This window comes from Hemicordylus capensis, chromosome 5, assembly GCF_027244095.1.
Source record: "Hemicordylus capensis ecotype Gifberg chromosome 5, rHemCap1.1.pri, whole genome shotgun sequence".
NCBI classification, from domain to species: Eukaryota; Metazoa; Chordata; class Lepidosauria; order Squamata; family Cordylidae; genus Hemicordylus; species Hemicordylus capensis.
This window is the reverse complement of record NC_069661.1, coordinates 158123680-158145651: the sequence shown is the minus strand read 5'-3', so window position 1 is coordinate 158145651 and position 21972 is coordinate 158123680. Positions and strand designations below refer to the sequence as shown.

The following is a 21972-nucleotide window of genomic DNA, read 5'->3' as shown; positions in this document are numbered from 1 at the left end:
GCTCCTCTCCGCAGGGGTAGCAGCAGCAGTTGACCAGGCCCTTCCTCATTGCTGCCACCATAGCTGCTAGTTCCCCTCAGGACGCTGACAGGCTTGGGCCCGTAGCTCTGAGCAGTGGTGATGGTTGACTGGGCCCTTTCTCAATCACCACGGTGCTTCTGCTCTCTTACCTCCAAATGGTAAAGCACTGTGTGGGTGGAGCTTGTCACGTACAACCGTAGCCTTTTATCTATATAGGTAGATGCTTATATAAGATCATGTGTTCATTTAAAATTTAATCACAAAATGTAGTCATAGTCAAAGCATTCACACATATATAAAGGTAACGTGTGCCATCAAGTCAATTTCAACACCTGGTGCCCACAGAGCCCTGTGGTTGTCTTTGGTAGAATACAGGAGGGGTTTGCCATTGCCTCCTCCCACGCAGTATGAGATGATGCCTTTCAGCATCTTCCTAGATCGCTGCTGCCCGATATAGGTCTTTCCCATAGTCTGGGAAACATACCAGCAGGGATTTGAACCAGCAACCTTCTGCTTGTTAGTCAAGCATTTCCCCGCTGCAGCACTTAAGTTGACTAACACCTAGGACTGCAATCTTATACATTGGTAGCAAGTTCCACTAAATTCAGTGGTATTTATTTTGGGGTAAACATGCATAGGATGGTGTTGTTAGGTTAGGCTTCTTTCTTTCTTTCTTTAAAAAAGTTTGTGTATTTCATTAATATTTCAAATAATGATTACAACGATTTCAACTTGTTGAAAACTCAGAGCTCCCAGGCATATTTGTCTGCTGTGAACAGAATATTATGCTAGATGGATCTTGTTATCAGGCCAGTCTGCTAATGAGGGTTGTTGAAATGGTTGCTTCAGGTTTTGGATTAGCAGAGGTGGTGAACTAGCTGCTTGTGTCAGTCTGCCTCATCTACTGCCTCATCTACTCAATCAGCAGGCAGGCAGCCAGCCACGCCTTCCATAGCCTACATGCCAACAGTGACAATGATCCTCCTCCTGCTCAGTTCCCCAGTTCTTGCATTTTGAAAAAACCCCTGCATTGCGATTAACACAGATTAACACAGGAAGAAATTGCAGCGGCAGCTGCAACTAATTAAAAGCAAGTGCAGGGGCATGCAGTATGCCCAACTGGCAAAGGGTGTCCCCCTACTAATTAAAGGGGCATGTGGGGGGTGGAGATCAGAGTGGGGATTGTTGGATGATCCCCCCCCCCCGGTATGCTACATATGTGGACACTGAATAGATCCCACCTACTAATTAAAAGGGCATGCAGGTGGGGAGATCGGAGTGGATGTTGGATGATAGGCCTATGTTGGATGCAACGTCATCCGTGGATGTTCAATGAAAGGTCCCCACTATGAATTAAAGGGTCGTGCAGATGGGGGTAGGGGGGAATGGGCACATTGGATGCTCTGCACACCATAGGTGGATGTGGGGGAGATTGGCACATGGCATGCTCTCTTTACTGTGGGGATGTGGATGGTGGCTCACTATGCCACCTTGGCCACAGTGGGCCACAGCCTTGCCTGCTTGGTTTGATTCAGCATGGCAATTCTTGTGTTCTTAAGCCTCCAACGACACAGCACTGTTTATTTCTGTCTATTTTTATTATAACTATAACATGATTTCCTCATTGTTTGTAACATAAATAAATTTAAGGTCATTGTGCAGATGAGACCTCAATTTGCTAGCCAAAAAAAGTAGTAGTTTTTATTTTTGTCTATGTCTATGTCTAGTAGTGTGTTTCTCGAAGCACTCTTATGTTTGAAAACAACTCTAATCACTGCAAAATATTTTCTTATTTGCATATTGTGAAGACATTCAGAATGCAACAAGCTTATAAAAAGTAAGGCTATCAAAAGGGACATCTTTGAGTATCTGAAGCAAAAATGTTTTTCAATGCATAAATTATATAAATACGTATAAATAATAAGTGTTCATTAAAACACTTCAGCGCTCTGCAAGGACACATTTCAATTTATATAGCCAAGCAAATACATTGTTCATCCAGAATTGTACATTTTGGAAAGACAGTTTGGAAGGAGCCAAACTTTGGAACTTGCCTGAGGCTCCTGTCATATGAAACTAAGCTGAAATCTGTCTCTAATTAGAGCATGTTGCATCTCAGCCCAACTGGTTATTGTGGATTGTCTTTTCTTTGGAATCGAGAAGATAGCAGACTTGAAGACTTGGGATAGAAGAACCATGGATGTTTTTTTGCCCAATTACCATGAATGATGTTTGGTTTATTTGTTAGATTTACAGACACGTTTCTACACTTGCAGGAACAGTGATCTGTGAGAGAACCTCTGAGAAATGCCCACAATATTACTACCCAGTGTATAAGGTATATAGTCCAAATAATGCATTCAGTTACATACAGAAGGTGTTATTTAAAAAATAAACTTGTGTTCAATGAGCTGAAGTAAAAAAGTAATATCATTCTATTATGATGATCCAAATGATTCAAAAGGGCTTGATCTGATAAACACTGGGCAGGATCTACATGAATTACAATTAAATTATGCAAACTCCTTTGTTCTTCAGAATACACAACAGGGCCCATGAGGAATATTTTCTCATCATAGGTAAGTACAGAAAAGCCATTAATGGCATCCTTGACACCAGCTAAAGTGTGGCCCATGGTTATGTGAACTTTGCAATCAAATGGACTTAAATGTCCATAATTGTCAGTTCCGCTACAACAGAGCCAACTAGTTAATCACTTCATATTGTATTTTAGAAAACCAGAAAGAGTACATTTCCCAGATGTCATTTGAGATTCATTTAAAGGAGATGGCTGGATTCTCAACTTTAGCATAGCACAGAAGAATGATCCTGACCAACCATCAATCTCCACCCACCACCGCCCCCCAAAACCAGACCACTCCGTCATATAAAACAATGCTTCATTAACCTTCCAGCACCCTTGTCTTCTCATTCCCTCCCTCCTTTAGAGAAGTACTTGTCTCATGTCATGAGCAGTGAACAAAAGTCTGACTTATAAAAGGATTTTCTTTATTTTTTTTTCATAATTTAGCTGAACCAACACAAAACTGAATACTGTAAAGCAACAAAATTTTTGAAACATTTTAATTTTTGTTCAGTATTTACTAAATAAGGCTACTACACTCCCTTCAAAAATAAACCATAACAGAAGAGAAAGTCAGTGGAGTGAGGGATCTGGCTCTCCAGTTTTTGTAATACAGGTGAAGTATCTACCATCATTTATTGCATGACACTTTAAATCAGGCATTGGTCATTTATAGTGCAGTCAGTTCATAATACCTTTAAAATGGCTGGGCTTTAATTGCTACTTGGACACTGATCAAAACCCTTATAATGAAATAAGACTATCTATGCACATGTTTTATTCATAGACACTGTCACCTATAATTCATGGTTTCCTCAACCTGTGTATTAAAATAATCCTGAAAATCAGAAGAGGTCTTAAATAAATGAACTTCTTTTTCATACCTCTCATCTATGGTTGCTCAAACAATCTCTATATATTTTTTTCTTTAGTAGCATAGAACTAGCATAATATTAAAAGTTAATTGGAGTATTTAGGTAGTATACTACAGTGGACATTTGGAAAAAGTTTAACATTGGAAGATATTTGTCAGGAAGGAGAACAGCCCATTTGTTGACCTCACTATACCACTATCAGCCAGACTTTTGACAAAAAGGTACTGCATTATTCTATCTTCTTTCCTTTTGTTTCTTAAATAGCACTCTTCTTTAATTTTTCACTACTCTATCATGGTGAAGAAGGGGACTTTCTAAAGGATGAGGTAAAAACCAAACCAAACAAAAGGAACCCTGAACCCAAACTACACCTAGTTCAAGGAACAAGCTGCAAATTGACTTTTATATCGAATTCAAGGACAAAGAAGAAGAACATAATATGGAAAGCAAATGATTAAAATATTTTACACTGTTTTACTGGTAGATAAAAGACCACCCCCTCAGGAAAAAAAAAGTAACAAAAGAAGAGAGAGAGAAAGCCTTCCAACAGTGCAATGGTTGAATGCATTTATGTAATATAAACAACATTGTTCTTTGCTTTTTCTACAGAGTCCTCTCTGGTCATGCTTTACATCCAGAATGTCCCAATGGAAGAAAGCAAACTACACCAGTCACTTCAGAGACAACTGAAGTAATAAAACAACAACTTAACTCTGAACCATTTTTTGTCATGACTGTCAGAGTTACCACGTTAATTGTTAAATAGGATTTTCTACAAATATACAACATATAAAAACTGTTAAATATATAACTTTAGGCTTTTCAAAATACATTTAATGATCTCTTTCAAACAAGTGTTACTTTCCCCCCCTTGGATTTGCTTTCGGGTGCTAAATGGTGTATCAGATGAGACATAGGCCACAGATGACCGAACATGCTCTTTGCAAATACTGTATTATCCAACTTTCAACAATCAAAAATGGAACCATAGAAGAGGCATGTTGAACAGGTTAAACTCAAAATGATTTTAGTACGAGAAGTCAATCTAAGCACAGAGGAGTAAAGGTGGTGCGTAGACAGTTTGTGTTGTTTTTAATCAAAGTTCTGTTTGCTTGTTGAAGAACGGTCATTTTCTCTCCATGTTCCCTTGTGATGTTTAATGTACTTTTTTCCAAGAGCAGTTCCAGCTTTTTCCGCAGTGTTCCATACAGATTTTTGCTGGACAGCGACAATGCAGCACTGGGTGAGTCATATTCGTGCAGGATGGTCCCCATACTGCTGAACCCAAATAACCTTGTTAACAGTAACATTGTGTCCACTTTAAAATAGATTTTGCTCTTTGGTCTATTGTATATAATGAAACATAAGAAAATAAAAGCAATTCAGGCAGTCTAGGGCACAAGAAGACATTCTCTTCTGCACCTTAGCGTCCTCCCGTAAACAAAACAGTCTTCTCTAAGGCTGATTGGGATGAATACTCTCCAGTGTAGTTGACTCTTCAGATTAAAACATGACCATAGTTCAAGTCCAGCAGTGGCGCATACGCATAACGCAGATGAGATGTTGACCATGAACTGGTGGGTGGTTTGTGGTATTTTTTTATTTTAATTTTTGTATTGCTAATGCCCAAGCATTTTTCTTACATCTTTTTTCCTTATTCCAGTGCACTTTAGTATGGTAGAACAGACCTCAGCTCATAATTATGCTGTCTTTGATGAAATACAGAGAAATAGACAGTTGAATTGATGACATATAATGGATGATGATCCACAGCGGTGAAACTTGACTAGGGAATGTAGCCCACACAGAGCCTAAAAACTCCTACAAGGCTTCTCTGTTGTTGCATTTGTCAGGAGACCTGTAAGTCAATAAGAACAAACGAGTCAACATCTTAACTTTAAAATGCATCAATGAATATTTAAAAATAACTTTTAACGATTTACTGACCACACTACCATGATGTCCAAGAACATTAGAAAACATTTTCTATGCCTTAAATGTGCAAAGAAATATATATTTAAAAAAGAAAAAATATATACATATTGTATAAACAAAGGGGAAACCTTGAAATTCAGAATTATTTGGATACAGTAGAAAGTATTTTGGTTTACCAGATTTACCCCATGTTTTTAAGAAACAAGGTCATGTTGTTATTAAGCACACTAATCAATTTAATAATTTAATCAATACTGCCCTCTAGTGATACCATTACTGAACAGATATTTATGATCAATATAATTATTGATTTTAATTATAGAAATGAATATATGAGAAAAAAGGTAATCAAAAATGTAAAATGAATCTAGAGCTAAAACTGATGTTTTATAATAATAAAAAAAGAGATACAATTGCAGAGAAGCTGGCAAAAAAAACAAAACCCACCCTAGGAAGAAGCAAAAAAGAAATATGCATACGCTAAACAAAAACAGAAACTATAGATATTTAAATGTCTATAGATTTTTATTTTTATTTGGTAAAAAGGTAAGCTGTGTAAAAAATGTGCTTTGGTACTGCAATAGGTTAAAGATGCAACATGCAAACCTGAATTAAAATATTAAGCAGTATTTTATTCATTTTCATGTTTCATGTTTCCTTGATATTTAGAATGTTTATGACTGATGGACTAGAAAATATGAAACAGCAAATACTAGCAAGCAAAACAGAGAACAGGACCCAATTTTTTCAGTTCAAGCAGGGCACAGAATTTAGATTTAGATTTTTCTACCCCATTTGAGAGGTAAATGAAAAGAATATCAGCCTCTAACAATAGCTCTGTGTATAGTCTCATATAAGGCACAAGGTTTATTTGACAGAGTTCTGTTTTTAGCCTCTCACCTTTTCCAGGAAAACACACCCCAGAACTCTTGCAAACAGCCTTTCCTTTTCGGACTAGTGGTCAGACTCCAACACACATGGCCTCAGACAGGCTGAAGGCAAAAAACCTGTTTGATTATTGTGATATTTCCCTGGTTTATGTATACACATTTAGCAAGAAAACATTATTTGACTTTTGTCCCCATTATTCTTCCATTTTGTCCTGCCTGGGTAGAATTTTTAACCAAATTTTAATATTACAGCATCCTCACAGAGTGTCCTTAGCCTAAACTGAGGGGGAAATGCATTAATCTTTGAAATCAGTACTGAAGTGTGAAAAGTTAGGTCAACCTACCCATTTTCTGAGCTTTTCTGGAATACCTCCTGGGATTGCACGCTTAGTTTTCATATAAAAATTAAAAGCAACACTAACTGGTACATAAACATATGAAATCAATAATCTTGAAAATGCTTCATGTGTATCGGTTCCATTTCAACACGACTTACATGTCTGGGGAGCAGCAGCAGTCTAAATGGATGAAGAGGAAGATTTTTCTTTCTGGAATACTCCCTATGAGCCTCAGGAAGAAAAACTCTGATGACCCTTACAAATGTATCCCAATCCCTCTATTTTCTTGTGCTACCACGGACAGGGGAAGTTGTGTTGAAAGGGAATACTTTGGATATCAGGGGCTGGACAGGAAGGAATTACTTTTTGTGGGAGAGCTCGGTGAACAACCTATACAAGTTGACTTGGCTTAGAAAATTAGATGAATTATTTCCAAACTTTTTTTTTTTAAAAAAAAGTTTGGGCTTATTTTCTGACGTGGTCGGAGGTAAATGGATGGAAATTCACCTTTCTTTTTGCTGATCCCTTCCATCTGCAATCTCACATACCACATGTTATCCTATTCTAGAGAATACCCCAACCCTCAGAAATATGTGTTTGGAGCTACAGCAAGTAGGGGAATCAGCAAAGAAATACACTTGTGAAAATGGAAGTGCTTTTCATGGAATAAACAGTTTGTTTCCAACCCGATATCTGGATAAATACTAACCCTATAATTTGAAACACTTATTTCTTTGTAATTTCTAAAAATCAGGATTGTGTCCAGTTAAATTACTCAATTCTGACCAATTTAAGGCAAGAAACTTTTCAAAACATAACTGAAGCAAGAAAATGAAGTTGCGTATCTAACGTACACAATGTACCGTGAAGCTTTCTCAGTCTTTTAGGTAAATAACCAACTAATTTATTTCTGTTGTCTTAGGGCCAAATTATACATGACATTAAATATGTAGTTACAGGGATATATTTACTAGGCTTGTGCCCGAAACGTTTCAGAGGCCATTGTAAAGGCCTCCGAAACGTTTCGGGTGTGGGGGCTGATTCGGCGATTCGGCGCCGGCAGGGGTAGAGCTTTAAGGGCGGGGGAGAGTGTACTCACCCCCCCGCGTTTCCCCCGCAGGCGCTCTCCAAATTTTAAATTCCTTGGGGCGGCAGCGTTCCTCCCTGCCGCCCCATTCCCCCCGTCGGCTGGAAGTGGCTGGAAGTCCCGAGCGCGCGTGTGCCCATCGTGCGCGCGTGCCCGCCCGCCGTGCGCGTGCGCACGATGGGCGCACGCGCGCTCGGGACTTCCGGCCACTTCTGGCCGACGGGGGGAACGGGGCAGCAGGGAGGAACGCTGCCGCCCCGAGGGGCTTGAAATTTGGAGAGCGCCGGCGGGGGAAACGCGGTGGGGGTGTGTGAGTACACTCTCCCCCGCCCTTAAAGCTCTACCCCCGCCGTGCCGAAAATTTATCGTGCACATCCCTAATATTTACTTATAAGTAGCTGCTTCATGAGACTGTGATTCAATTTGGGACCACAGTACAAAGGCAGGGGGTATTTTACCTCCGTGTTGTTTTTCCACTTAACCTTCATTTTAAATTAAATTTTAAATTTTATTTTAATCTTAATCATCTGATTTAAACTATTGATTTTGTCATTTATAGTTGTACTTAACCAATGGTGAACCGCCATGAGACATTTGTGTTTGGTGGTACAGATGAACTCCAGTATCCATGGGGGTTCCGTTCTCTGCTAAAATCTCATGAGAATAGCCTCAGTGAGTAAATAGTGCAGAGGTAAAGAGTGAACTATCACCTATCTCTACACTATGATCCATATCCAAATTATGGTCCTGCGGACCTTCACCTCATGACTAAACTTAAATTAGTAACTACACATTGATATGTTTAACTTCATGTGTACTTTAGGCCTGAGATAAAGCTTAGATCTGCATTATGTTAACACAGGAAATGTTGCAAGCCTAAAAGTAATTCCTAAAAAGCAAATTTTGAATGGCTCATAGATTATTAACAAGCAAGGTTTCTCTGCCATATAATTTAGCATAACAGGAGAATATAAGTTCTACTCTAGTCCAAAAATGGGTGGACTATAGGGATGTATGGAACCGGTCCGGCAGTCTGCGGTCCGACGGTTCAGTCCAGGGATTCGGGGGGTTGTGATTGAGCCGAACCCCCTGTTCCAGACTGGGTCCGGTCTGGCAGGTCGGCGAACTTTTTTTAAAAAACAAAAATTTTAAATGTAAAAGCAAGTACCTGTAGCCTCTTCGGGGGGCTTGCTGTAGCCGTGTGTGTGTGTTCCACGTGGGTTCCCTCTCCCCCCAGCCAGCCTTCCTCATCACAGCCACAGCTGGGTAAGTGAAGCCTTTTTGGCCCTTTTGGGTCTCCATAAAAGCGAGCAGCCGCCATTTTGGCCACAGCCTCACAGAGGGCATTTGCTCATGTGCGGCGGCCACCACAATAGTGGCCGCTCACATTTACAGAGGCTCGAAAGGGCCAAAAAGGCTTCATTTACGCGGCTACAGCTGTGATGAGGAAGGCTGACTGGAGGAAGATGGAACTGGCATGGAAACACACACACACACACACACACACATACACACACACACACACACACCGCGGCTACAGCAAGCCCCCCAAAGGGGCTACAGTTACTTGCTTTTACGTTAAATTTTTTTTTTTAAGTTTGTGGGCTGGTCTGGGACCAGACTGGGGGGGGGGGTTGATGGGGGCCGGACCGAACTGGCCTGGTACCCTTCGAAGCCAGTCTGGCCTCGAACCGAACCAGGCCAGACGGTTCCATGCACACCCTTAGTGTAGCAGGAACTGTGCTCTTACAGAGAGACTATGTTGGAGCTGAATCAGAGAGCTGCTGAGCAGCAGAGCACATGTGCAGTGGCAGGGGCACCAATTTTCACTGCTCTACCTTTTGGGTTCCAGGAATGTGTTCCTGACAGCTGCACAGCTTTTGGAGGGAAGTACTTTTTGAAGGAGGAGAGCACAGTGGAAATAGCTCCGTCCTGCCCCTGTGCACACAGTCTGCTGCTCAGCAGCATGCTGGTTGAACTCTGAAGCGGCCTCTCTGCCACATCACAGCTGTATTCCACCTTCCTAACATTGCGCTGGATGTCAGCCATGAAAATTGCCTTTCTAGATCAGACCAGCTAAAGATTACATTAGATACATCTAGCCTAATATTTCACTTGCAACAGTTGCCTTTGGAGATTCATAAGCAGGGCATAACTGAATACCAGCCTAATTCCTATCTCCAGTACCTGGCAGTCAGATAATAGAGCTCTTTTTATAATCAGTGAGAATTGCTCCAGGGCAGTCTGTGAGGAAGCTGGGTTTAACCTACCTTCACTGCAGACGATCTCTGTTTCTCTCCTGGGTGAGTGGATTGGGGTGCTGGGACATGCAGCTGCATGTCACCCCACCCCCTGGAGCTCCAATAATGCACCGCGCAAGTGCATTATTATTGGAATCCCTGCTGCCCGAGTGTGCCAGGTGTGGCTACAAGAAGCCATGGCTGACACACAAACAGAAAAATGAAGTTAAGGGAGTGGTCACTCCCTTAACCTCATCTTAGAGGGAGGCTACTTAGGTGGATTTGCCACCGTGTAGCCACCAGGATTAGGTCCGATGATCGTGGTTCACACGCATATGCAGAACCAGGCTGGGCTCCCTTGGTGTGGTTTTGCACGTGTGTGTGAATAGCCTCATATACTGCCTCAGAGGTTTCATTCACCTACCCTGGGTATGGCCATTAATAGATCTATCTGCCACAAATTCAATTATTAAGATTTGTCATTATTTATAAAAATAATAACATAATAGAGATGGAGCATCTCTAATTTAATTGTAACATAAAACTCTAAAACTTTGAAAACACGTATATCATCCCTTTGAATGGTACAAAACTATCAGAAAGAAAAGAGGTTCATAATAATTAAATTATGTATTAGTTTTTACAGCCTTGGGCCTCTGTAGGATTGAGTAATTAATTAATGTAATTAAGGAACAAAGAGGGAGGAAGCAAGAGGTGGAAAGGAAGGATAGGTATTCTGAGAAAGGCCTCAAAATACCAGAATATAACTATCTTATTTGGGGCAATACTGGAGTATAGTCAAAACACTCCAAAAAGGGGATCTCATGTGCCATTAGGTTTGTGCAAAGTATTCCTTTGTATATATGTCATTTGACCATCCCAGCCACTATTAAATTGTTTACTGCCAGGGTTTGTCCTCAATTATTACATGAAGCTCAGCTTGGCCCTTATAATAATTTTGTATCTCTGGAAGGTGTCCAAACAAAATTCATTAGGACTATATTACAGCTTCCCAGATGTGTCCCTAATGTTGTTATCAGGCGGGAGGCGGGCCTTTGCTCGATGGAAGCGGAGTATTGGAAGTGCATTTTTGCATTCTGGTTAAAACTGGTTTTCTTCAACCCGCACTTGCTCATTTGGTATTAACTGATCCTTTTTATTCCACTTGGAAACGCCTTGTCAAAACAAAAACCCAATTTTACGGGCTTTCACTTGACATCCTTATCAGTTTGGGGCATGATACTGCAGGGAAAGTTATCAAGCAATGTATTTCCAACATTGATTTACAGTCTGAAGTTGCTAAAATTCCAAAAGGCTTGTACTTAGGAGATCAGATTTTCAGTAGTAAACCAGCTACTTATTTAATTAACATCACTCTCCCTACCTTTAGGCGGGCCTTGTCTTTAGCACGTTTAAATGTGCTACCCTCAGTGGTACTTTTTGGGAGGTTTAGAGGAGTGCCATATATATCTCGCCTTTGTCCTTATGGAATGGGTGTTATTGAATCTATTGAGCATGTTATCCTACATTGTGCACTTTAAAAGGATGATCATTTAAATCTTATTGCTCCTTTGCTTGAGAGGTTTCCAGGACATTCAGATGAATTTTATTTAGTCTTTTTATTAGCAAATTTTAATTATAAGTATACAAATGTAGTGGCCACGTTTTGTCACATTTTATGTAAATTGCGATTAGCTATTGTGTAATGTAATGTTTTTCGTCAATGACTGAAATAGATAGATAGATAGATAGATAGATAGATAGATAGATAGATAGATAGATAGATTGTCATTTGATCTCAAGATCCTAATTCTAGAAGTTTTGCTACCCAGTATTCAATATTAGATGGCAGGTGGGATTTCCAAGCCTGTAAAATGAGTTGGTCAGTTACTACAGCAGCACATGACATCCAAGCTGCATGCATCTCACTTAGGGAGGCTATTCACATGAGTCTGCAAAACTGGGCTAAGGGAGCCCAGCCCGGTTTTGCACGTTTGTGTGAACCACCGGGATTGGGATCGATCCCAGTGACTACATGGCAGCACACCCGCCTGTGAAGCCTCCTAGTTAAATGAGGTTAAGGGAGTGAGTGCTCCCCTGATCTTGTTTTTGTGATTGTGTGTCTGCTGCAGCTACTTGCAGCCGTGGTGGGCACACTTGGGGAGCAGGGGGATCCCAGTAATACACTGCATACTCACACTGTGCATTATTGGGGTTCTGGGAGGCAGGCACTGCATGGCGGTCCTTCCCTCCACCTGACTCCCAGAGCTGCTGGGCAAGCCATGGGCGAGCCGCAGGACAGCCAACACTTGTCTGTCTGGGCAATCTGCCCACCCAGCTAAGGGGAAGTGATTGTCTGCGGGGAGGCTGAGCAAAACCCACTCTCCCTGCAGACCTCGAAGTAGCTCTTCTCACCAATCGTGAGAAGAGCTCCAATGGTACTCCCTTGCTCCCTTGTACTATAACTACTTATCTAAAATATAAAGCTGCTTGGGCCTCGCTGACTGTCTGACGTGAAACTCCCAGATCAAACCATGAAAGACAGAAACATGCAGTTTTCACAGGAAGTTTCCAGACCTTGCTCAGACTACCAGAAAAAAATCCCAAACCCCAGGTACAATCTTTACTTCCTGTAAAATGAGGGAAAATCTTCCCATTGGACAGCATGGGGAATAACCCTGATAAAACTAGGAAAAGACTAGAGTCACAGTGAGATAAGATATTGTTGTTATTTATGTCCCACTCTTCCTCCAAGGAGCCGAGAGCAGTGTACTACATACTTAAGTTTCTCTTTCACAACAACCCTGTGAAGTAGGCTAGGCTAAGAGAGAAGTGACTGGCCCAGAGTCACCCAGCTAGTATCATGGCTGAATAGGGATTTGAACCTGGGTCTCCCCAGTCCTAGTCCAGCACTCTAACCACTACACCACGCTGTCTCTCTTGTTAAAATGCTTGCAAACTGCAAGTCATTTTACTAGTATATAAAATATATACAAATAAATACATAAGAGATTTCTTGAGGGAGCAGTTAGCCACAATATTAACAACATGGATTACAGATGCGTTGCTTTTAATTACCTTTTAAAAAATAGTAAGCAGTACCTAATACAAAAGGATTATCTATGTCACCATGTCTTGCCATATAACATCCACAATCACAATAATTTGAGTGTTTTCTACATTGATCTTTTTTGGAATTTTGCTTGATACTAATGTCTCTTGCATCCCTAAACACATCGAGTAACACTGTGATAGCCTATTATTATGATACTCAAGTATTCTACCTGCCTCCAGACCACACACAACTGGCGTTCAGTTTTCCTTGCTCTGGATGCTTTGTTTGCTTGTTTCCCAGAGAAGCCCTTGCTCAAGAAGAAGGGGAACTGTGCCCAGTGGTGGCCCGTGAATGCACCGCGGGGGGCACCTTTAAGAGTAAATTAATTCAGTGCTCACCTCTACCGTGGTGGCACCTGGACGCTGTTTGGAGCTGCAGTGTACCACCCAGCAGCCCCTACGGTGGGGAAGTGCCTCTGCCACTCACCTGGCCACTGGCAGGGGCTCAGATCCATGGAAGCCAGGTGAATGGTGGAGGCGCTTCCCCACCGTAGGGGCTGCTGAGTGGCACATTGCAGCTCCGAACAGCATTCAGGTGCCGCCGCGGTGCAGGTGAGCACTGAATTAATTTACTCTTAAAGGTGCCTCCGATCGCCCCCCTAGATGTGCGTTCATGGGCCGCCACTGACTGTGCCTACTACATAATATGCACAAATGTATCTGCATAAATATGTTTAATCAAGTTATTACAAGATACTGGCTGACATCCTATAAAAATGTTTTCATACCATCACAGTTGCACAAACACAAGAAGATCATAGTTGCACTAAAAACAGAGATTTGCAGAATTGTGCTCTTGAGCTCTTGTACAAAAGTTCTGCTTAAAACAAACAGGTTGCACAACTGTTATGCATGCTGTTGTCATGCCCGCCTCTCCCAATTGCATCCCAGTGTACCCCAGATCAAATTTCAGCTATCTGTGAAGAGTGTATCACAAGTTTTACTGATGAGGAAGCCTCCGACTGAGTACATTCTTTGGATTCAAGGAAAAGGACATGGGTCATTCTGGCAAGGTTTTCTTAGTGCCCCCAGGTCATTAGTGAAATCACAAGGGACTAGGAAATACCACTCTGACAGCCACTGCTCCTGAGTATGCACAGAAGTGTCAGAATAGGCAACACTTTGGAATACTGAGATGAGAATGTCATTTCTTTCTCTTAATGAGCAAATACCTAGATAAGCCAAGAAACCAAGGGCACACTCCCTCCCATAGATAAGACTTTTCGAGCCAAATAAGTCAGTCATACTGAAGATCAGTGTCCTCTTTCCCTCTCCAGTTGCCTCCCCAGGAGAGCACCCATTCAGCCTTTTGTTTTAAGAGAAATGTCTAAGAGCACCTGCAGCCCGGCCACTGTCCTCACCTTTCCAAAGAACAATGGACCCACCCAGTATCATAACTCCAGGCTACTTTGAAGCTATAAAAATCCCATCTTGCCACCCCGCCTTGGAGGTGGTGGTATTTGTAACTTGGTTGTGACAGGAATATTGAAGATTTTTGGGAACAGTGCATTGCTTGTTTTGCTATTGCCACCCCTCCAAAGGCATCTCATTTTTTGCAAATGCACATAGAGATTTGTCTCTTTCACTGGGTCATTTTTGCTTTTGCTTCCTTTCCCTGGGAGATCCTTTGGAGCATCCTCCCTGGGTGACCAGAGCTCAGTCCTTGCTAGGCACTCTGCCTGACCTTGCGACCTAGAGTCTCTCCTGCTCAGCCCTAGGAACAAAAGGTCTCCACCTCCTTTTACAAGGAAAACCTGCAAACTGGAATCCCTAGAATTCACGTCCTTGACCCAGGAGCTGGTAGCTATAGTGAATAATTTTCCTAAGGAAGCATCATTTCCCCAGGTTGAATTCTATAAAAAATTCTACACAAAGTAAAGAAAGCTTAGAGAAGAAAGTTTTCTAGTAAAAAGTAGCATGCAATTGATATGCAACTAATACATAGCAAAGCTGGATATCCCATGAAAATATGAACAATAATTTCCATTGAGCTTAACTTAGAATTTTTAGCCTACAACAATTAACAAACCAGCATTTCCCAATAGAATACAGTATTTACACCATGAGCAGGTGGTATGCATCAAAAGAAAACCAGAAACACAAAAATTCAATAAAAATATCCAAGTTTCAGTTTTGGTTGTTATAATCAGGGATACTTTACATGTCACACAGTTAAAAGTAATACAGAGGAAGAAGCCTGAAAGCATTTACCTCCCTGCAGATGATCGCTCAGACAGCCCTGGGTGGGCAGATCACCGCCCACACGAGCACTAGCTGCTGCCAGCAGCTCTGAGGGCCGGGGTGCCAGGACGCAAAGCCCCATGTTGCCCCACCCCCCAGAGCTCCAATGATGTACCATGTGAGTATGTGGTGCATTATGGGGATTCCCCCCCCCAAGTCTGCCAGCCATGCCTGCAAGCAGCCATGGCTGACGCTCAAGCAGGGAAATGGGGTCCCATTTTAAAGGGAGGCTTCATAGGTGGGTTTGCCACAGTGGCGCCACCGAGATCGGCCCAATCCCAGAGGTTCACACGAATGTGCAAAACCGCGCTGGGCTCCCTTAGCCTAGTTTTGCACATGCATGTGAATAGCCTCTTAATTCAATAATAAAGTATTTATTTACACTGTGCATGCACATATGCATGCATACAAACACAATGGGAAGCCATAGCAAGTTCCTTCCCCCCAAAAGGACTCTAATTTTGCATGTTTCCACTCCTTAATATAAAAATATCCTCAATATGTTCCCACCCTACAATGCCATTGTTTCTAAAAGCTGCTGCCTACAAATTTATGACTTTGGATTCACTGGAGAACTCATAGCTATTTCTCTAACCTACTAGAAACATTTTTATTAAAATCAAAGTATCTAATTGAAGCAATTTCCACAAGGACTGCTAGAACATGTGTAGGTGGCTTTAAAGTATCTCTTTTACAAGTTATTCCATTATATGAAGTGAGTCATGTCACGAAATATCTGTATATAGGGATCTTATAGCAAAAGTTCTTGTCAACTATATGCATAGTGTGAAACTACTGAATACATTTAGCAGAATTTCATATATACAGTGGTCATTCACTCAACCAAAAACTGTGTTCTTCCTGGGTTTGAGAGCTGTGTGTGCTCCCAATTTTGGGGTGTGTGGAAGCAAGGTAAGAGGAAAACCTGGTTAGAAGTGATTGTGTGGAAGCATCGTACAGCTTTTCCTCTTGCATTGCTTCCACACAATCACTTCTCCCCAGGTTTTGCTCTTACCTTGTTTCTATACAACCGAAAACTGGGAGCACACACAGCTCACAAACCCAGGTAGAAAACAGTTATTGATTGTGTGAATGACCTCATTGTATTGTTTTTACATTAAGTGTGTAGAATGGATGTGGCAAATAATTACAAATAATTGTTGCAGTTCCTCCTTAAGAGTATTATATTTGTGATAGTCTCTATTCTGTTAGCATCTATACACACAACATTTTTCAGTTAACTATATTATTTGACATAATACTGTGTTGTGTTGTGTGTATAATTACATAGTATATATCATATAATATACTTAACTGTATTGTAATCTGTAAATTTCTAAAAACTAAATTTGCATCTCTGCTTATTCAAATGTAGACTTCCTGCACTGGCAATTTTCAAAGCTCTTTGCAGCTTTTGTTTATGTTTCCCCAATATTTTCAGTCAAACAAGAACATAAATATATTAATCTTCAATGCCTTTGAGTATCTGACACATGTTGCTATGGGACTTCACCTGATGATGCTACCCAGTGTCTTCCAAAAGGCTGTAGGATTAAAAGATTAAAAGGTTGGATTTTTCCAAATTCTACTACCCGATGTATCTAGTACTGAGAATGGATTTAGCAGTAGTCATGATCCTACAAATATCTTTCTTAGTGAACAGGGAAGATGGTTCACTTTTGATATAGCTGATCAACTGTTTTGGATCTAGACACAATAAAGTTTCCATCTATTATTACTAATAAAGGTGATTGTCTGAAGATTCTTCAGCCTTTTCAGTGGGGGTATGTATAATAGATCAATTGGGTTCTGATGGTTCTCTTTTTTAGCCTACTTTCCTTCAGGAAAGTAAGCTTATGAGATAATCCAGCTTTCTGTATGTCTCTCTGTGTGTGTCCCCTGCTATCAACTTCGCAATGCCTCAACCAATTTGAACCAATTTTGGTACAGTTGTAGTGACAGATGGGCTGAGTTCAGACATACAGGATAACAACAAACTTATCTCTAAGTTTCACTGACAACTGAGGTTTTGCTGCCAAAGCATTACGCCCAAATGCTGACTCATCTAGAACCACGGTTTCATGCCTATTCCAAACTCCAGCCACAGAGGTGGCAATGATGTGCCTTGGCAGAAGATCAGCAGGGAGGGGCTCCCCTCTCCTTCAATTGGAGTTTGGCTGGCCATGGTTTGGTGAATGCCTGTGGTGTGATTTGGAGTTAAGAATTAAAACCTTGGCCATGATTAACTCCATTTAACTTGTATGTCTGAACTGGGCCATAGGGATACCTCAATGGTATAGTCTGTGATGATGTCATGAAGGCAAGTGGACTAATTTGTGAACTGCAAAACCAATTTGAACAAAATTTGGAACAGCTGTAGGGACATCGCAACAGCATAGTTTGTGGTGATGTCATACACCCCAATTCAAGATGGTGGATGTGTGAACATTTGAGGTACAAGTGGGCAAACTTGTGAACTGCCTTCCCAAAATTGAAACAAATTTGGAACAAATTTGGAAATTTGGAAAGGCATAGGGACACTACAATAGCAAAGTTTGTGATGTCATCCACCCCAATTCAAGATGCATAAAGGTTTGAGGTGCAAGTGGGTTAACTTGTGAAGATGGTAATTATCAATTAAGATTATAGTAAAAGGAAAGTAGGTAGATTAGTTCTTACCAGAACTTCATGTTTACTTATAGTGGCTAGTTTACCTACCTCCTCTAAAATACCAGAAAATGTTCTTCAGTGTGACCAATGGTGTATGTAGCACATACACTCACTTGACAAAATCTAAGATGTTACATCTTTTTACAACCAGAACTGGAGCTTTGTTTTCTGTGCACATCACCTGTTGGACTTGTTCTTTCACTGGAAGATTATACTGGCACAATCATGCCAGTATAGTTGAGATAAAGAGTTGTTTCAACATTTGACCATTAAAAGCCCTGAATATCCCATTGCTTATAAAATCAAAAGTATCCCTTCAATCACACAACCAGGTGACAAGAGACACCTCCCCTTCAAATCTGGTGCACATTTGTTGGAAAATGACTGATATACAGCAGGAGCTTACCACTGTCATCTCCCACGCAGTATGAGATGATGCCTTTCAGCATCTTCCTATATGACTGCTGCCTGATATAGGTGTTTTCCATAGTCTGGGAAACATACTGTATCAGCGGGGATTTGAACCAGCAACCTCTTGCACCCTAGGCAAGTTATTTCCCCACTGCACCATACCTAGCACAACACAAATAGCATAATAGAATGTGAAACTAAGAATCCAAAACACACCCCAACAGATCCAATGATACAATTGGAAAAAAGGACAAAAGGAATGAATATATGAATGTAAAGTATATTGTAAACTGTAAAGTCATATAAACATATAAAGTCATATAAACATAAAGCCTTTTCTCATGATTCGTGAGGAGTGCTATGGCATGGTGTGCGGGGAGAGCAGGTTATATTTACCCTCCCCGCAGACAAGCAGTGTTGCCTCTTTGGGTGGGTGGATTGCCTACCCAGATGAGCACCAGCTCCAGTTGGTAGCTCTGGAGGGCAGAGTGCCGGGATGCCTTGCCCCACTCCCCGGAGCTCCAATAATGCACCACATTCGCTCTCCTAACCCCATTTTAAGGGGTGGCTTCACAGGTGGGTTTGCCGCCGTGTTGTCGCTGGGATCAGGCCTGATCCTGGTGGTTCACACACACACACATACAAAACCAGGCTGGGCTTCCTTAGCCCAGTTTTGCACATGGATAGCCTCATTATGATAATAATGGGCTACCTAGTTCTTCTTTTTGATCAATTGTCATTTAATGTATTATGTTTTGTTAGCATTTCTGCCTCGCATGATCCATCCTTATCATTATGTTTATAGGACTTTAGTTTACATTTATATATTCATTCCGTATGTCCTTTCCCCCAATTGTATCATTCAATCAGTTAGGTTGTGTTTTGGCTGGCTACGTAGGCCAGTCAAAATGCATAAACTCCTCTTCCAGCTTTGGGGAAAGGTGGGCGGGGGGGGGGGGGCGGGAGAAGGATTTAAAACACTTCAAATTGTGAAGCAACGACAAGTTGTTTACTCTAGACATTTTGCATGTTACAAGCAAGGGTGACTCTCAGGAGAAATATAGCAAGCACTGAGTATTAAGAATTGTAAAAAATGCCATCAAATTAAATGGCCAAAGTTTGAAGAGTTAATTGTAGTCCAGATGGCATGAATAGGTGAAAACTCAGAACTCTCCATCCACATGACACTGATAAAGTTTTGCCTCAAGAGAAAACACATGCTCAGAATACCTGAAGCTCTGCTTCCCCACTCAACATACACAGAAGGTGCAGCCATCTTCTTGCAAACACATTGTGAAATAGCAGCTGGAAGTAAGTAGTCATACCTAACATCTACAACGAAAACACTACAGAATATAGTTCTCATGTTGTAAGAGAACTAAAAACAGTACAAAAACTTGGATTCATCTTAAAGTGCCAATGAGGGGTGTGCGTGTCTGTATGCAAAGGTTTGAGAATTTATAATTTGAAATAAAAGTATCATAACTGTATCCATTTTTATTAATTATTTCATTACTGTCCAGTGAGACTGGCTGTCCATACCTCTGAGGGTGGGGTGGTGAGGGGGTCCAAGGTGACAAGGACAGGTGGCGGCCGGGAAGAAGTGGAGGAAAGACTGTCGATGGGCATGGACTTGGCTGCAGTGGAGGAGCAGAGCCCTGAAAAGGCTGAAGGAGATGCGAACATAACATCAGCAGCATACCTTCCAAAGGGAGGGGGTATGAGAAGGAAGAGGGAGGAGGGGGAGAGGCATTGGCAACTGCTGTAAAGGATAGTCAATTACAGGGAATAAATAGGGGTGTTGGTCCCATAATTGGGGGTGGGTGATGCATAGCCTGTGAGAAGGCATATAAGGAGCCGGCCGGGGATAAGAGGCTGGCTGGTGGAGAGTGTCATGGGCCCCTGGAGAGGGGTGGACACAAGGAGCAAGCAGCCTGGGGCAGGGGAGGCTCAGGGTGATGCTCAATCCCCTCCCCATCCCTGCTCTGAGGCCGGAACCAATAAGCCTAAGCAGGCTTGGTAAAGGGGACAGGGACATGGAGAATGACTTATTAATTACTTATTCCTTTTATACTTATTACTCAAGTATTGTTTTTACTTATTATCAATATTTTATGTCAACAATCATCCAGCACGAACTCTTGTAGCCCTAAAAACAAAACACCTCTAGCACTTGATTCCTACATCTTATATGCTCTTTCAAACAAAAAGCTAGGAGAAGTACATATAAACCAGGACTCTGTGCTTAAACAATCTTCATATAATGGAAGCATGAAAAAGAGCTCACTAGCTAATCTCCATCTACAGGGGAAAATATGTGTCAATAGGCCATTTCAGGAAATAAAAGCATATGTTGCTAGTTTTCAGATACAGGTTAAAGCAAATTCTGGTTAATATGAATAATCATTAGCATGGTGCAGATGTAATGCTACACCATGATTATGCTAACTGAGTAGAGAGGCACCCTTTTAAAGTGGTGATTCTCTTTATTAAGCAGAGGGAGAGCAACTGGCTCTATCCATTTCCAGCAAAGCATCCCTCTAGTTGTTGCTGGTGTCTATTGTATATTTCTTTTTTAGACTGTGAGCCCTTTGAGAACAGGGAACCTTATTCATTCATTCATTTATATTTATTTATTTATTTCTACATAATTGCTTTGAAAAGCTCTATATAAATATTCATCGTAATTGTATTTGTATTGAAGAATGTGGAGGGAAAGGAGAGGAGCCATGGCATGGGAGAGAGAAGTTGAACTAGAAAAGAGATTGCACAACCCTATGGTCTACTTCAGATTGGTTATTCATCATTAAGGCATTGACAGATTTAAAGCTGTGTTAGGTCTATAAGAGATATGCTAAAGAAGTTTAGTATGTTCTTATTGGACAAAGCCAATATAATTTCTTTCTATGTAATTAAGGCATCCATCTTAAGTTGAGCCATTTTGGAAGGGCGGTATATATATAAATTGAATGAATGAATAAATAAATAAATAAATAAGTTTCATACCTTATGGCCCAACTGCATGGATTCGTCAACTGATAAAAATGTCAGCATTCTTACACAACAAAATATATAATTTATTTATTTATGTATCTATCAAATTTGTACACTGCCCCAAACTTTTATCACTGGGCAGTTAACAATTATATAATGAAATACTTTGCCTTTTAAAACATAATTTATAAAGGCATTCCTTTTGAATTTTTATTGAAAGTACACTAGATTGGCAAAGACTTTGAACATCAGAATTCTACCCACCCTGCTCCTGGGACTTGGGTCAAAATCTAGCATTACAATGAGTCAGAAATCTGACAGCTGTAATTTCCTGAGCTGTCTCTAATTTGAAGAGGATGGAAAAAAAAAACCAAAAACTACTGTTTTGCCATAGATCATTTCCCTCTGTGTTAGGACTGGATTCATGGCCAAAAAAGCAGGCTGCAGTTAAACATTCAACAATTCAAATTTAACAACATGGTGCTCTGAAATAATAGACACACAGGCCCCATTCAGACATAGCGTGAACCCATGGGTAGACAAAGCTGTAGTTTATCTGTGAAGCTGGGCAT

At 41.1% G+C, this 21972-nt stretch overlaps 1 protein-coding gene across 1 annotated transcript in view; it reads right to left on the bottom strand.

Annotated features, from left to right (window-relative positions):
* Positions 1 to 3009: 3009 nt before the first annotated feature.
* The window catches only part of TAFA5 (TAFA chemokine like family member 5), a 501003-nt gene continuing 482040 nt past the window's right edge, over positions 3010 to 21972 (bottom strand). Inside the window, exon 7 of the mRNA XM_053253373.1 lies at positions 3010 to 5338. Within this exon, the coding sequence (XP_053109348.1) occupies positions 5330 to 5338 (9 nt within the window). The 3' untranslated portion in view covers positions 3010 to 5329. The remainder of the gene's footprint in view (positions 5339 to 21972) is intronic.